Below are 15,262 nucleotides of genomic sequence, written 5' to 3'. Positions count from 1 at the left end.
ATCCACCCCACTCCACGCCAGGAACCTGGAGCTGCTGCAGCCATCTTGGCTTCTTCCGGGAACGCCCTACCTTTCTTCTAAAGAGCCACCTCCGCCTCACCCCGAAACTGACTAGTACAAGGCGTAGTGGGGCCTCCGAAGCACTGCAGGAGCAGGACGGCCTACGTGCGTCCTATCTGGTGAGACACGTGTGTACACATCGAAAGGGGAAGCTGCAGAGAAAACAGTCACGGCGACCCTCGCAGCCAGGGGTGGCCATTCTTCCCCAGAACACCACCCCGACCCCTCCTCCGCCCGCGCCGCAGTCGCCGCTTTAGCCCTGCGCACTGGCACAGACGCACTTCCCTCTTCCTCCGCCACCTCCCGCCGAGATCGGGGCCCGATCATGCGCACTGAGTTGCTGGGGAGGGCTCGCGCTTCTCGCAGGCTCCTTGTGCGCATGAGCGGAGCGGCCGCCAGAGCGGAAGTGGAGCTGCGGCGGGGGAGGTGGGGCTGGCGCTGGCGGGAGGGCGGACGGGCGCGCGCGCTCGCGGAGGCTGTGCGAGCGGCTGACATGGCGCACTTGGGGCGTCTCCTGGTTCCCCTGGCAGCCCTGGTCCTGTTGCTCTGGGCGGTCCCCGGGGCCCACGGGCGGCGGAGCAACGTGCGCGTCCTCACCGATGAGAACTGGACCTCGTTGCTGGAAGGAGAGTGGATGATAGAATTGTAAGTGCGAGGCGGTTGTCTGGCTGTCTGGTGCTGTGGCCTCGGCCGCCCCCCTCCCTCGAGCTGTGCACCTGACTAGCCCATCTTCTTCGGGCAGGGCTCCGAGTCCCAGCCTTTGCGGCCCCCCAGCTCCAGCTTCATACCCGGGAATATTAGTTGTCTGTCTGAGCATGCACCCGAGCTTCGTGGTTGCTAGGAAATGGTGCGATTAAAGGATTACGTGCCACATCGAATTCTCTGGAACAGCCTAGCGGGTTTGAGGGTGGGAGTGGGTGGGGCGCACGCCTTGACTAGTTCCGTAGACTATTTCAGTGATCTTTTATAGACGTTAGAATTTAAATCTCCAAATTTAACAGAAGGTGATATTGAACAAAACCTCGCTTTAAAGCTGTCATTAGGAAATCGTTGTAATGTTTGAATTTGGAGCTCTTTAATTTTGTATTTTGTGGGTGGGTTAGTGTTTTGTTGTTGTTGTTGTTGTTATTGTAAATGCAGAATAAATTGAAATTTATTTTAAAAATCTTGATTTCCTCCCCCGCCCCTCCTTTTTGGTCTGAATTTCCTTTTTTCTTTTGGGCGTGCGCTTTTGCAGTTTAGAAACTGGCTTGAATTCTGACTTGTAGGCCTTTGTAAAGTGATATTGCGTGTGCTCTAGTGTGATTAATAATAGGTCAGTTCGTTTATTATTCGAACAAAATCACGTGTCTCGTGTGATGATTCTGTTTCAATAATGCCTGTTCTGCTGCTGTAGGATATAAGCTGCCTTTGGCCTTTGTTTTAGATGATAAATTGATGGTATGGTTAATTGATAGATGACATTGTTGATACTGGCAAAAGCACCATTATTGAATATGAACTATTTACCTGGCACTACATACGTTTTTGTAATTAATCTGCATATTCCGTAAAGCAGTTACTCTCCCCCATCCCTTTTACAGAAGAAACAGATTGGTCTGTTCAGATGTTGCTGTAGTGGTGGCTTTGTTAGACCTCGAGTAAATATGCAGGCACTGTTGTGAGCAACCCTTTAGCAAGATTCTGGTGAATTCTTATATTGTGATTATATTTAGGGCTTCTCGTTAAGAAAAAGGTGTAAAAAAGAAGAAAAAGGTAGAAGTGGATACCCTCGGTAGATCAGTAGCACCTGAGTCATAGAACAAAAGGACCTCTAAAACGTTTTTTGTGCAGAGTAAGATAGGGAAAACGTTCGGTGGACTGACAGTCTGTTCCTCATTGAAGTGAATTTTCAGAAGAGGAACTATGACTAGTGGTGGTTGTTTTGAGTCATTGTCATGAATAACCTAGATTGTGCCCATAAGCTGTTTAGTGTTAAAGCAGTAATTAAAAATTTATATATAAAATATATACTCAAATATTACCTATAAATGTTTTGTCACACTGCAAATATAATATCCAGAAGAGGTATGACGGGGAACAAAACTAGCATAATATTGAATATAAGATAAAACAGTAATCTGAAATTATAGTATGTAGTGCTTCCCTTTCTCCTTGCCTAAAAGTTGGGGATTTAAAGAAGCTCTTTAAAAGCATTAAGAAACAACACATTTAAAAAGAAGGATCCAGGCAGTGGTCATAACTGTCTATGTTTAATAGTGAATTGTTTTCAGCTTTATTATAGAGATGCTTTCATTGTAATTTTACTGTTAGAGTTTGGCTTTTGTATGTAACACTAACTGGTTTGTCTTGTTTTATATGCCTGTCTTAGAAGATTGATTTTCCTAAAACAGTTTGTGAAATTACAGAAGTGTTTCACTAGGTATAGGCTTCTTTTTTCCTAGGTCTATAAGATGAAGCAGATTACAAAGTGCAGTAAAGTGGAAAATAAAATCCTGAGGAAAAAGTTGCACCTGGAAAGATAATGAGTTTCAGAGAAGTGATCAGGGTGCCCTTGGCCATTGTCTTTGTAAGCTCAGGGTCTTTGGACTCAGGCTGACATGTTTCTGGCCAGTAGACTTTTGTCTGCCATGCTTAGTGTTTGTGTGAGGGTTGGTTTTGAAGTAATATTTGTACATAAGAACCGAAAGTCTCTAGCTTAGTTTATTATGAATAATCTGCCTTCCTGGGGGTAATCCTTCCCCGTCAGTTGTGTACCTGGTTGCAATTTGCACCGCCCAGGTACTCCCTGTTTGTAAAATTACTGAACTTAGTGACCTGAAAAAAAAAAGCCTTGAACTTTCTGGTTGGGATGAGCCACCCACATGGATCATTTTCTGTGTTATAGGTACAAACATTGTTCAAAAATTATGCTTCAGTGTTCTTCACAGTTATGTCATTAAAGTACTTAACTTTTCAATCTTTGACCATATCTTACAGTTACGCTCCCTGGTGCCCAGCTTGTCAGAACCTTCAGCCAGAATGGGAGAGTTTTGCTGAATGGGGAGAAGATCTTGAGGTTAAAGTTGCAAAAGTGGATGTCACAGAGCAGACAGGTACTATAAGTCTGGCTAGTGCTGTTTCTTTGTCTGTCAGAGTATTCATAGTGTGATAACATTTCCCATTCTACCTTTGTTCTTGAATGACAGGTGCATTTTGGTTTGAGACCTTAAGATGGTTTTTTTCCTTGGCTGGTCACAGCTAGTCAGTCACACTGGGTACAAATAATTCCTCAGTTACTTAACTGTTCACAAATAACCAGTATTCAGGCTTCACAAACCTTTAAGTTTTTGAAGTTGCTGTAACAATTAATATTTTCATTGTTGATTACAAAGCTCACCTTCAGGTGTTTTCTTGTTCTTATTAGCATTTAAATAATTTAGAATCAACTCTTCAGTAAGCAGCTGTCAGTAACAAGAATCTGTTGTGTGTTCTGTGTCATTTGTAGGACTGAGTGGACGGTTTATCATAACTGCACTTCCTTCCATTTATCAGTAAGTATTTGGAGGCTTTTGATCATGGAGAGGAGTACATCCTTAGTGTGGTGAGAGCAGTAGGCCTCTGACTTGGGTTATATGTGACGAGCTGAAGTAATCTCATTATATTCAGCAAGGACTTCAGAGAGCTCTATTTGGTTTTAATGGTGCCCTAAGTCTTATAGACAGGCAGTAAATAACGGATACCTAAAACACTCCCTGTTCTTAGAGATTTGTAATTGCTTGGGAAAGTGATATTCTCATGAAATGGCGTGGTCGGTCCTCTTCAATGTAGCCAGTAACTGAGCCCAGAGTTGTAGTGAGTCCTGTAGGAAGTATATAGGAAACTGGGTGATAGAGAGAAGCCACAGTTGGCCAGAGTAGTTCCTGGAGAACATGGGGATTAAATTAAAAACTGGCAGTAGAATTTTCAAGAATGCAGGGTAAGTATTCTTTTCTGAGTCATCTCAAACAGGAGGAACATGGTCTGTTAAAGCAAACCGTTTGGCGGGGCAAACACGAAGTGGTTGTGTGAGTTAGAATGAACTAGTCTTGGCTCTGCCACTTTGACTTTATTTCCCAAACTAACCTGCAGAGAGGCAATGTCAAATCTGTTTACTTGACCTGTACCTCAGTGTGATTAGCTGGTGGCTAAATTTCTTTTCTTCATTTAAAGTTATATTAACATTCTAAATCTTCCCTTTTTTCCCCAATCTTTTTTTTAACTTAAAAAAAAATCCTCATCCCTATTTTATATATAAAAATCAATTAGATTGATGACTCTTAGCCACATTAACTGAGAGACAGAAGATCCAAATTAATAAAATTAGAGATGAAAGGTCTTTGTACCGTGATGTAAGGTGGGAGCTGAGAGGACTCTCGAGTTACAGAATGCTAGAGGTTGAGAGTGTGAGGGTGGATGGAGGAAAGGGCACAGACTTGACCCATCACAACTGCTGTACCAGATGCCTATGGCAACTGAACCACCTCAGAACTGTAATGTAAAGTTTAAAAAACTTGACCTTGTACATCAAACACTATTCTAGTAACTTCCTATAGTAATTCCTTTAACAAACGTATTATATATAAGGCTTAAAGGGGGTTTTCTGCTTACAGTATTTCATGATTTTTTTATTTGAAAGAATAAAATCTTAAAATCTTAAAAAAATCTTAGTTTTTCTGTGTTTGGGGCTATGATGCCATCAGTATGTAAATGTTTTGGTGTTTTGCAAGTGTTTTTGAAGGTTAGGATTGACTAACCTTCAAAATGAAGAAAGGGTAAAACAGTTATTTCTCGCTGCCAGTTAATACTTAGTTCTGGTCTTTAGTTGTAAAGATGGTGAGTTTAGGCGTTACCTGGGCCCAAGGACTAAGAAGGACTTCATAAACTTCGTAAGTGAGAAGGAATGGAAGAATGTTGAACCTGTCTCGTCATGGTTTGGCCCAAGTTCTGTTCTGTAAGTATGAGGACTTCCTTATTTCACAAGTAATTGCAGATAATTATATTCTGTGTGAGTAAAGCATGGATAAACCCTCTTATGGTTTATTCAGTTATATGTTTACTATGAGCTTGTGAGCTGAGATTAGGTATTTTGTAGGAGGATCACATTGAATGCCCCTTCAGAGTATTTCAGCTTTGATTTGGTTGTGTCTATCCTTTAGAAACTGAATAGCTTAATGGGTAAGGCTATAGCTTGATCATAATATTAATGGGAACCAGAGTGCTCAGACACGTACTTCATTGTTAATGTGAAGTGGCTGGGTGGCTATACCTGATAATGTGTACGAATAATGTGTCTAATCAATGAATAATGATGTGAGCTTAGACATTGCTAGGATTTAGGTACATTCGCCATAGCAGTTAAGATGAAAATGGCAAGCATGTTTCTTGCAACACCAGGGAGACTTGGCAGTGTGGGCTTTGCTGAGTCTATCATGGCCCCATCTTGGTGTGACTAAATTACTCCTATCCTTCCCCACACTTTCCATCAGAAGATGGGGATTTGGGATAGGAACTGTAAGTGGATTCTGGGAATAGGGGAAGAAATCAGCCCTGTGCTGTTTGGAAGGAGAAGTGCATCCTTCCCTTTTGTATCTCTAATCATCCTTCAGCCATCAGAACTTGCCCACTGGGCAGCCATGCCCAGGTTGGTTACAGAACCTGTAAGTCCTGTTGCAGATTAATTAGTGCAGACTACAGTGAGGCTTTACAGTTTAGTTCCACTTTAGTTTTGGACTAGGTCTTGCTGTATAGCCCAGGCTGGCCTCCAACTTGATTCTCCTGCCCCTGCCTCCCAGGTGCTAGGATTACAAGTGTGAACCATCACACCTACTTGACTTTTTAAAAAACACAAGCAACATGAGAGTGCTTTTCTGTGTTGAACTTAAGAAGCAACTTGAGAATCTCATGATTCACTTACCACCTCTCTAGTAGAGGAATCTGGTTGCTGTTAATTTCTCTTGAATCTTCAGGCTATCCTTTTACTAGTAAAGGGGCCACTACCAATCAGCCAGGCTACTCACCAGTTTGGTAGCTTGGCAGTTGGGTCAGATGGAGCTAAATTAGAAGCTTTTGTGTGAAGAATCCCTAGGCAGCTATAAACTCAACAAACACTTTTTTTATTATTCAAGTTTCAAACAAAAACCCAGCTCATCCAAACCACCTGCACTTAACAATGTGAAAGTAGTTGTTTTTACTTTACATGATGGCTTGTGTTTATGTCTTGTGTTATTTAATCTTACTAAAGGCTCTTGATTGACTAATACCAGCAAGAAAGTCTGAGAGTAGGAGATACCATGTATAGATAGACATAAGCAAAGCTGTATGTCTTTGTTCAATTTTTCAATCCTCTGTCTTTTAGGATGACTACTATGTCAGCGCTTTTTCAGCTCTCTGTATACATCAGGGTATGGATTAAGCTTTTTCTGTCTTAACCATTTGTAACCCTTGTTTTTAACTTAACATGATTTTAGCTTACTTTTCTTTATTTCAGACTAGCCACAGCTATTTCGTTCACGACCTTGGCTTACCAGCGTGGGGCTCATACTTGGTTTTTGCGTTCGCAACTGTGCTTTCAGGACTGATGTTGGGACTTGTAAGTACTCCATTTCTAGAGTACTAAGAAAAATACTTGAAAACATGATAGTATTGTTAATACTAGTTGTATTGCATGTCGTACATTTAGATTTCTGCTTTTTTTTTGCAGTTTATGATATTTGTGGCAGATTGCTTTTGTCCTTCAAAAAGGCGCAAACCACAGCAACAGCCTCCAAGTAAGTTGGTGTGTGCACCTGCATGTGCAGTGCTGGGGCTGGACTCTCCTGGCTGCATGCATGCTAGACAAGCACACATTGAGCTGCACACACTACATAACCTAACCACTCAGTGTTTTTTATTTCCGTAAATGCAGTCACAGGCTGATCTCAGCCTAGCTATTAAATGTGTAATGGTGACCCGTCAGCTGTGTTTGCATAAAGGAAGGTGAGAAATTCATATTTCGTGTAAAATGATAGCTCTCGATCTTACGTTGCTATAATCTAGAGAATGCTAATATTCATGTAGCTTGCAGATACTTCATAACAGTGGTCTAATCAGTTTATTTGAAAAATTCCCATTTTTGACATCATCTATTAGGGATCCATTTGAAGATTTCTTTGTATCTAGCTAATCCCCCCCCCCCCCCCGTACAATAGTAGGAAAAACTGTTTAAGGGTTAATTGGTATTGGTGGTGGCCTATGCTACAAAATTATTTTACATAATTAGAAACATTTATTGTTTCCTACTTACGTAATTTCCTGCCACATACTTTTAAATAACAAAGTCTGAGTTGTTCAGTTCACTTTACTTGCTCTGTGCTGAATTCTTCCCAGTTAGTGTAAGTTAAACATAGAAGGCCATGGCTTATAATGCTAGAGCTGAAGAAATCCTGGTTCATTCCACTGTATAAAGCTTGCTTCTTGACACTTGCTCTATTTTAGACACATAATTTTGCTTGTGATGGACTGTCTTTTATATCTACAAAGTTGTATAATGCTGGACAGCCAGCAGTATTTCACTTGTTTTAAGTACGACTGTCCCCATCAGGTGTGATTCCCAAAAGATGTTTCCAGCATTGCCATTCTTTGAGGGGACAGAGTCATTCTGGGTAGAGGACTGCTGTTATGAGTCCCATGGGCATGGTATAGGACAAGGTGCAGTACCACGCATGAAGAAGTATGCCAGGTGTCAGCACTGAGTTTTTTCCCATAGCTTGCTGTGTTTGTTAACCTGTCCCTGTAATGGTGAGTTGCCCATGATTGTAGCAGTCTGAGGTCACTGAATACAGTGAAACTCTTTGACCCAGCTCTAGCTTCCATATCTGTCTCTATAACACAGTGTACTTTGAACTTAATCAGCGTCTAACCCTCTAAAAGTAGACATGGGCGTGTGAGATTTCTACATTTTATTGTTTGTAATTATGCCTCAGTAAATTACATAGGTGAAGATGGGGAAAGGGAATCCCAGTTTTGAGAAAATATCTGGACAAGAGTGCAGCTTTTATAAATATGTGATTTTTGTTTCCTTGGGAGCCGAAAAAGGACAATGCTGAAGTTTTTGTATATTTACAGACCAAAAAATTAATATCAGGTTGTTGTAAGATGGGCTGTTTAATGCAGTATATTTTATCACAGCCTTTATGTTCATTGCATTGACATTGATTCATTAATTTTGGGTTAGTTTATGAACACATAGGTAATTAGAATTAATTTGGTAAATTAATCTTTTTATAATATTTGCTTTATTCTTTTTGGGAATCTAAACATGGCTTATGAATCCTTGTATCTTGATTTTATTCTAAAGCAAATTTAGTACATTAACAAAAGCACATTTCTGATCTTTAAGAAAAACCCTCACCAGAATTTTCGCAACCTCTGAAAAAAGTGGAGGAGGAACAAGAGGCTGATGAAGAAGATGTTTCAGAAGAGGATACAGAAAATAAAGAGGGAGCAAGCAAAGACACTCCTCTGAGTGGCATAAGACAGCGCTGTGTGGGCCCGTCATTGGCTACAGATAATTCCTAATTTTTACAGATGTCTTAATATTATGATTTTGACAAAACAGAAGATTGCTATCATTTCTCTGTTTTAAAGTGAACTGTGATTTGCTTGTACATACAGTCTAGATTGTCGTTAGGTTGGACAGTTCATTCAGAAAATAAAGCAGTTAGGTGTAACAGTTTGAAATATGATTAAAGAATATTATGATGTTTTAAAGTTGTTTAACTTTAGAAGATCCTGGTGCCAAGCAGTAAGATTTGTGTTTATATTTAATGATCTGTTTCATGTGAGATTCAAAACTGCCTTTCCCAAGATTTGCATTACTGGGGTATTTAAGAAAATTACTTTAGAGAGAAAGATTTCTCATTTCACATCATTTTTCTCAGTTTCACTGTGTGAAAAAAGGAACATATTTCCCATAACTGGGAACGTTGCCCATTGTTTCAAGATGTGTACTTCATTGATAAGGCTGTGCTTAGGTAGAGTCCACAACTTCCTCATAGGTTTTGGACTATACAGCTACCAGAACTACCTTCTTTATAGCTTTCATTTCTACATATTACATCTAGGATATGCTGCTCACTTCAGAAGTTTTTATAAGTTTGTGGCATTGTCTTAATTCCTAAGGTTGGTGGCCTGCTTTGGTCTCTTGTTCACTATATGATTTTTTTTTTTTTTAATTTGCCATGGGTTGTATTTTTAAGTTGAATGAAATTAACAGTATCACTGTTGTGTTTACTGTGGGTAGACAGTACTTTTCTATTGTTTTATGTTGACATTTACTGAGGGAATCATCAAAATGAAATGTTTACTTGAAAATGGACAAATTTGGCTATACATTCCAGATTTTAAATTATTATTGTTGAATGGTCTTGAAGTTTTCTTTGCTTTTCTCTTTTTAATGTGAAGGTGAAATTTGCTGATTTTTAAAATTTGATGTGGAAAAGCTTTAGTATTTTATATTTTGGAAATTCAAAGCTTAATTTGATGTAAAATGAAGTCTGTATTCTATTTGAGAAATATCTCCTACTATGTGTTTTTACCATATCTGTCCTTTACAGGTTCTTGATGGATTTTATAGTCAGTATATTGCTTTGTGTTTGAAAATTGTAACATTGTTATGTTTTAAAGACAAATTTTGTATTGTATTGTTCTTGTCTGCTAGTACTGTGCATCTCACAAATGGAAATCAGCAAAATGGACTCCATCAACTTCATCTTACAGCAAGGGAAGGGTATTATGGGGGGCGGTCTTGATGTCCAGAAGGGGAAAGCAGACCACATGACTCTCAGAATGAGTCACCCAGCCTTTATGGAATAGTGGTTTGTTTCTATGGCGCTCCCTCTCCTTACGTGCTCTGTGAATTCCTTAGACTTGCCATGTTGTGATGTGCAACAGCTTCCTTTTAGGCCTCTCCTTTATAAAATTAAGTGTTCTGCTGTCATTTGGATATGTAGTTTGTGGTGGCTTAGAAAAACATTCTAAGCACAAAATAAATGTTTCTAAGCACTTCAATAATGTTGGAGAGAAGTATGATTTCTTTTGATTTCTTTGGAGACAGTCTCATGTCCCGTGCCGGCCAGGAGTGGCAGAACAAACGATCCTCCTGCCCCTACTGGCCAGGTAGTAGGGTTACAGAAGTGCACTATTTCCAGTGCCCTCTTACACGCCAGGCAAGCACTCCACCAGCTGAGCTCAGTCTCTCACCCAGCAGTGATTAGTGATTGCTAGGCTCATGTTTGAAAAGTGTGCTTAACCGCTTGCCACTCAGCTGTGCTCCAGGTTGGATAGACATGTTACTCCGTGTGGACCCAGAAGGTTCTTTTCTGAATCACTTCAGGAGAATAATACTCTATAATCAAACATTGCTTGTCTTTAGTGTTTCTCTTGTTTCTTTGACCTTGTCAGGTTTTTAATTAGAAAATGCTTTATTATACAAAATTAAAATACTGAATTAAGGTGTTGGTGTTCTCATAAGCATATCCAAGCAATCTCTAAGATTATCACAGTAGACATCTGAAGAATTTTGGTTTGATACCACCAGTGTACAGAACTACATGGGTTAATTTATGAATGGTTCTAAAATGAATATTGTTGTGCAGATAATCTAGGAGAATTCTGGCCCATCACCATCTGTATCTCTACCAAAATGCTGTAAAATTGGTCTCTACTGGAACATACAGTGTTCTGCCATATTCTGTTTAATGATGACTGGAAAAAAAGGCGCTTGGGTTTATCTAACAGCTGCCTGCCGGTACACAGCATACCTGTTGGAGCTTTGCTAGGGTTTTTCTTGTATCAGTTTAGACGTGTGACTAGTGTGTAGCATAAGCAAGCATCTTCCAAGAGAACAGTTTTGGGGTTGCAATAGAAGTAGGTAGGATGTTCTGATTTAGTTGTGTCCTTTTTGTCATGAAGAACTGAAAATTGAGCAACACATGCTTTTTGGTTTTGGGTTATTTGTTTTTTGTTTTTGTTGTTGTTGTTTTCTAATCTAAACTTCTCCATAGCAGCAAATGCCACCATAAATTTGGTGTTGCAGTTGGCAGTAAATGGTGCTTTCAAAGGTAGTTTTTCTTGTCAGTTAACCTTTTTCTTTTAATCATGTTAACTTCTACCAATTAAAAATGAAGTCTATGACATGGAGAGGTGGCTCAGTGGTTAAGAGCCTTGCCGAGGACCAACATAGGCATGTTTCCACTCACAACTGCCTTTAACTCCAGCTCCAGAGAATGTAGCGCCACTGTTCTCCCTGGGCCAGTGCTCATGTACACACAACGAGAAATAATGAAGTGTCAAAAATCTTGAAGTCCTTTAAAATCTCAACATTATCAGATAACAAAATATAAAAACATAAAAGGTGTACTGAGAAAAAACAGGCTGTTTTAAGAAAGCTGCCTTGACACGAAGGTTTCTTGGGTTAAAAAAAAAAATCCCATGCCTCAGATGCTACAGAGGAAGCTAACCGAGCGGTTTCGGGGCAAAATGCAAGCACTTAAGGTCTTTGGTGCCAATCTTCATATTGTTGAATTTCGCACTTGATGACTATGCAGGATCCTGGTAAAATAGCTTCCATTTACTCAGCCTGGCTCTGCTCAGGCCTGGAGAGCGCGCAAATCCACTGTTGTGTGCCATCTTGTGGTTTAGTTTTTTGCCTCTTGCGGATGGTGAGGCATTTATTCACCTTGAGTCTCGTCCTGACTTCCCTTGTTCTCTTGCCTGTCACCCTTTTTAGGCTGTCCCTGGTAAGGAGGACCCCTCAGGAATTGGGGCTTGCTTCTCTGCACACTGCATGTTCACCTTATTGTGCTGTGGGCGGGGACTTGAGTGCCCCATCCCGGGTGTCATGGTAACAGGCCTGGCTGCCAATTGGCTGCTCGCTCAGGGCGCGCTGAAGTCCATTTTCTGTTCTGTATAAACACTTGTTCTTCCAAATCATTTTCGTATGTGGATGCACGGGCGTGTGTGTGTATGTGCGCCGAGGCTCTCAAGTCACCCGCCATACACTAACCGTATTCATTGTGGCAGGCTCTCAATGGAACCCGGAGCTGCGGATATGAATGCGCAGGCGCACTGAGGACCCTGGGTCTGCCTTGCGAGGCTGGGATTTCAGAAGCCACTGTACTACCCAGTATTTCTGTGGCTTCTGGGGTGCGGACCTCCAGGTTTCACGCATGCGTGAGAGCGATTTAGTGGCTGCGCCCGCTCCACAGCCCCAAGGCATAATTGTTTTATAAAATTGTTTTAACGTGTATGGGTGTTCTCCCTGCTTGCATGTCTATGCACCAGATGTGTGCTTGTTGCCCGCAGAGGCCCAAAGAGGAGGTTTGTGAGCCACCATATTGGTACTGGGATTCGAAGTGCCGCCCCTGGAGGAGTGTTCTTAACCACTGCCCCGAGATCATATAATTCTTAAGGTAAAATTTTTAGTTGAATGTCCTTCTAAGTATACATGGTTGAGTGTATGTGTGTGGCAGGTTTTGTATTTATTTGAAACAACATGCCATTAATAATGAAAATACCTCAATAGCAAAGTCCTTTGTTAAAATATTTGGCCTTTTCCTACATTCTGATACAAGAACTTCTAGGCTCTTTGGATCACTGGGAGTGAGTGGCAAGTGTGAGGGTGTGTATTGAGAGACGAAGGCTGAAAACAACCCCTGCTAGGATACGGGCTGATTTCTAGAGCAGCATAGCACATGATTAGAAGATAGAAACTCCTCCTTTACCATTCAGTGGGGAAAGGAGCTGAAGATTGAAGCCATGTACACTTTGGCCAGTGAGTTAGTCCAGGATCCCTCGGGAGCAGAACCGCTGCTAAAACCCTAAACAAGCCTTGGGGTAGTGAGTACATGGAGCTGATGGGATGGGGTACAATGTGCTCAGAAGGCATGGAGACTGCTTCCCTTCCCAAGTACCTTCTGTAATTCTCTTCCTTTTGACTATTCATGAATTGAATCTTTTAGAATAAAACAGCAATAGTAAATGAACCATTTCCCCGAGTTCTGTAAGCTTTCTAACAAGTATCCAAACTGTTTTTGTAGCTGTTGCAAGGTTGGGAGGCTTGGACTTGTGATTGGCATCCTGAAGTGGTAGGAGGAAGTCTATGGCATTAGCTTATGGAGTGTGCATTGACTCTGTGTCAATAGTGTTAGAATTAAGTGGTAGGATTTCAGGTTTGAGGTCACAGAAAAGCAAATGTATGGTATAGACCCCCTCCACTCCCCCATTTGGTGTCAGAGTTCTGATTATAGATGATACCATTATTCAACCCTTACTGTGGTTCTTTGGCTTCACTGCTGGTCATATGATCCATCCCCACTCTCACTGCTGTGATATGTCAGGGTCCCCTGATTGTTGTTTCTGGTGTAACGTTAGGTTTCCCCATTCTTCTAGTAGGAGCATCTGTTTAATGGCACGCTCACACAAGAATTGCAATTAACTTGAGGACAACTGTCTGATCCCCTGTAACAGACAAACATCTGGAGATGGCTCCTGATAAGAATCTGTGGTCTTCGAAGCCGTAAGACAGGAATTCAAGGTAATCCCCAGCAGACGACAGCACTGTAGGGTGAGTCTGCAACACCAACCATAGAGTTGTTAATGGCATCACCTCAGTTTTTGTTTTCTCTTGTTTGAGGCAGGGTGGCATATAGCCCAGGCTGATCTAGACCTGGTAATCCTGCCTCCACCTCCCCAGTGCTGGAATTGCAGGCATTCATCACCATGACCATATAAATCATCTACTTTTATGACTTGTTACTGTCCAATTTATTTTTGACAAAAGAGGCTAAGACATACACTGGGAAAAAGATAGCCTATTCAACAAATGGTGCTGGCAAAACTGAATATCCACCTGTGAAGACTAAAATTAGATTATTTCGCCTTATACAAAGATCAGTTCAAAATGGATCAGAGATCTTAGTTTAAAATCTGGAATGCTGAAACTTCCAGAAAACATAGACAGTCTAGTTGAGACATTAGGGAAGGCAAGAACTTTCTGAATAGACCTACAACAGCACAGGAACTAGCCCCAAGTATCAGCAGATGAGATGACAACATAAAAGGTTCTGTTCAGCAAAGGAGACAACAGACAGCCCTCAGCATGGGAGAACATCTTTACCAGCTCCCCTTCAGACAGGGCTGATAGCCAGAATTTACAAAGGATTGCAGAAATTAAACACCAAGGAATTAAAACTGACAGTTAACAAATGGGCTCATGGATCAAATAGCCATTTTTCAAAGGAAGAAACACAAATGGCCAATAACTATTTAAAGGGGTGTTCAGTATCCCTAGCCATTAGGGGAATGCAAATTAAAAACTATTTTGAGATACCATCTATCTCAGTCAAAATGGTTATCATAAAAAAAATAAAATAAAATAAAATAAAAAAAAACCTAACAGTAAATGTTGGAAATGGTGTGGAGAGAGGAGTCCTGTTCACTGGTGGCAGTGATGAAAACATGGCATCTTGAAGATGCCACTGTTAAATCTGGTGGGCTCTTACCCAGTTCAGTGCCTGGATTCTGTTGACTGAGGAGTTGTCTAGCCTGAGTGGCATTGTCTAGGTGGTTTGTTACCATCCTTGTACCCCTAAAGCCTCTTGTAGTGCAAGCTGAACAGACTTGAGGGGGAACAAAGAAAGGACCCAGAATTCCCCATTTCCCAGATCAGAGCTTGCCTTTCCTCCTTCCATTGGGTTTTATAATCTGTTCTCCAAAAGCTATTGGTGAATCAAACAGACCTTGGGTGATATCGGGGACCAGAACCAGGACAAGTGTTAATGTATCAAGATAACAAAGCCCTGTCCAGCTTGCAGTGGGTAACCAATAGGCATTTCTATTACTAATCCAGTCATTGCTGGCTAGTCTGCTTTCTGTTTGAATTTCCCTAATTGGGTTTGTCAAATACTTTGTTATGATATGGGGTCACTTATGAGGGGTGTCCTGGTCCAGGCAATGAAGCAATCATTGCCAAGAGTATTAATTAGGTGGCTGTGAATTAAAGAGGGGAGATGCATTTTCCCTGTCACATTGCATAGCATGGGATGGCCTTTTTAACACTGAGTCCTCTGTTCTTCAGTTCTTTCACGTTCTGTGTCTGTGAAAGCTCAAGTGTGAAAGCTTGCAGTGAAGGTCTGGGCATATT

The 15,262-nt window shown here is 41.1% G+C and overlaps 1 protein-coding gene across 1 annotated transcript; it reads left to right on the top strand.

Annotated features, from left to right (window-relative positions):
* Nucleotides 1-492: 492 nt before the first annotated feature.
* On the top strand, nucleotides 493-10,133 carry Tmx1 (thioredoxin related transmembrane protein 1). The gene is made up of 8 exons (XM_027418197.2): nucleotides 493-705; nucleotides 3,040-3,155; nucleotides 3,548-3,593; nucleotides 4,904-5,032; nucleotides 6,437-6,482; nucleotides 6,569-6,670; nucleotides 6,782-6,848; nucleotides 8,459-10,133. Exons 1-8 carry the CDS (start codon nucleotides 554-556, stop codon nucleotides 8,635-8,637), a joined length of 837 nt encoding a protein of 278 aa, XP_027273998.1. The 5' UTR covers nucleotides 493-553; the 3' UTR covers nucleotides 8,638-10,133.
* The last annotated feature ends 5,129 nt before the right edge of the window (nucleotides 10,134-15,262 follow it).

Source organism: Cricetulus griseus, chromosome 5 (assembly GCF_003668045.3).
Source record: "Cricetulus griseus strain 17A/GY chromosome 5, alternate assembly CriGri-PICRH-1.0, whole genome shotgun sequence".
Classification (NCBI taxonomy): Eukaryota; Metazoa; Chordata; class Mammalia; order Rodentia; family Cricetidae; genus Cricetulus; species Cricetulus griseus.
The sequence above is the reverse complement of the archived record's forward strand: the minus strand, read 5'-3'. Positions and strand labels throughout refer to the sequence as shown.

Coding starts and splice junctions, on each gene's coding strand:
- Tmx1 (XM_027418197.2), top strand. CDS start 554: ATGGCGCACTTGGGGCGTCTCCTGGTTCCCCTGGCAGCCCTGGTCCTG. Junction 706..3,039: donor GGAGAGTGGATGATAGAATT/GTAAGTGCGAGG, acceptor CATATCTTACAG/TTACGCTCCCTGGTGCCCAG. Junction 3,594..4,903: donor GCACTTCCTTCCATTTATCA/GTAAGTATTTGG, acceptor TCTGGTCTTTAG/TTGTAAAGATGGTGAGTTTA.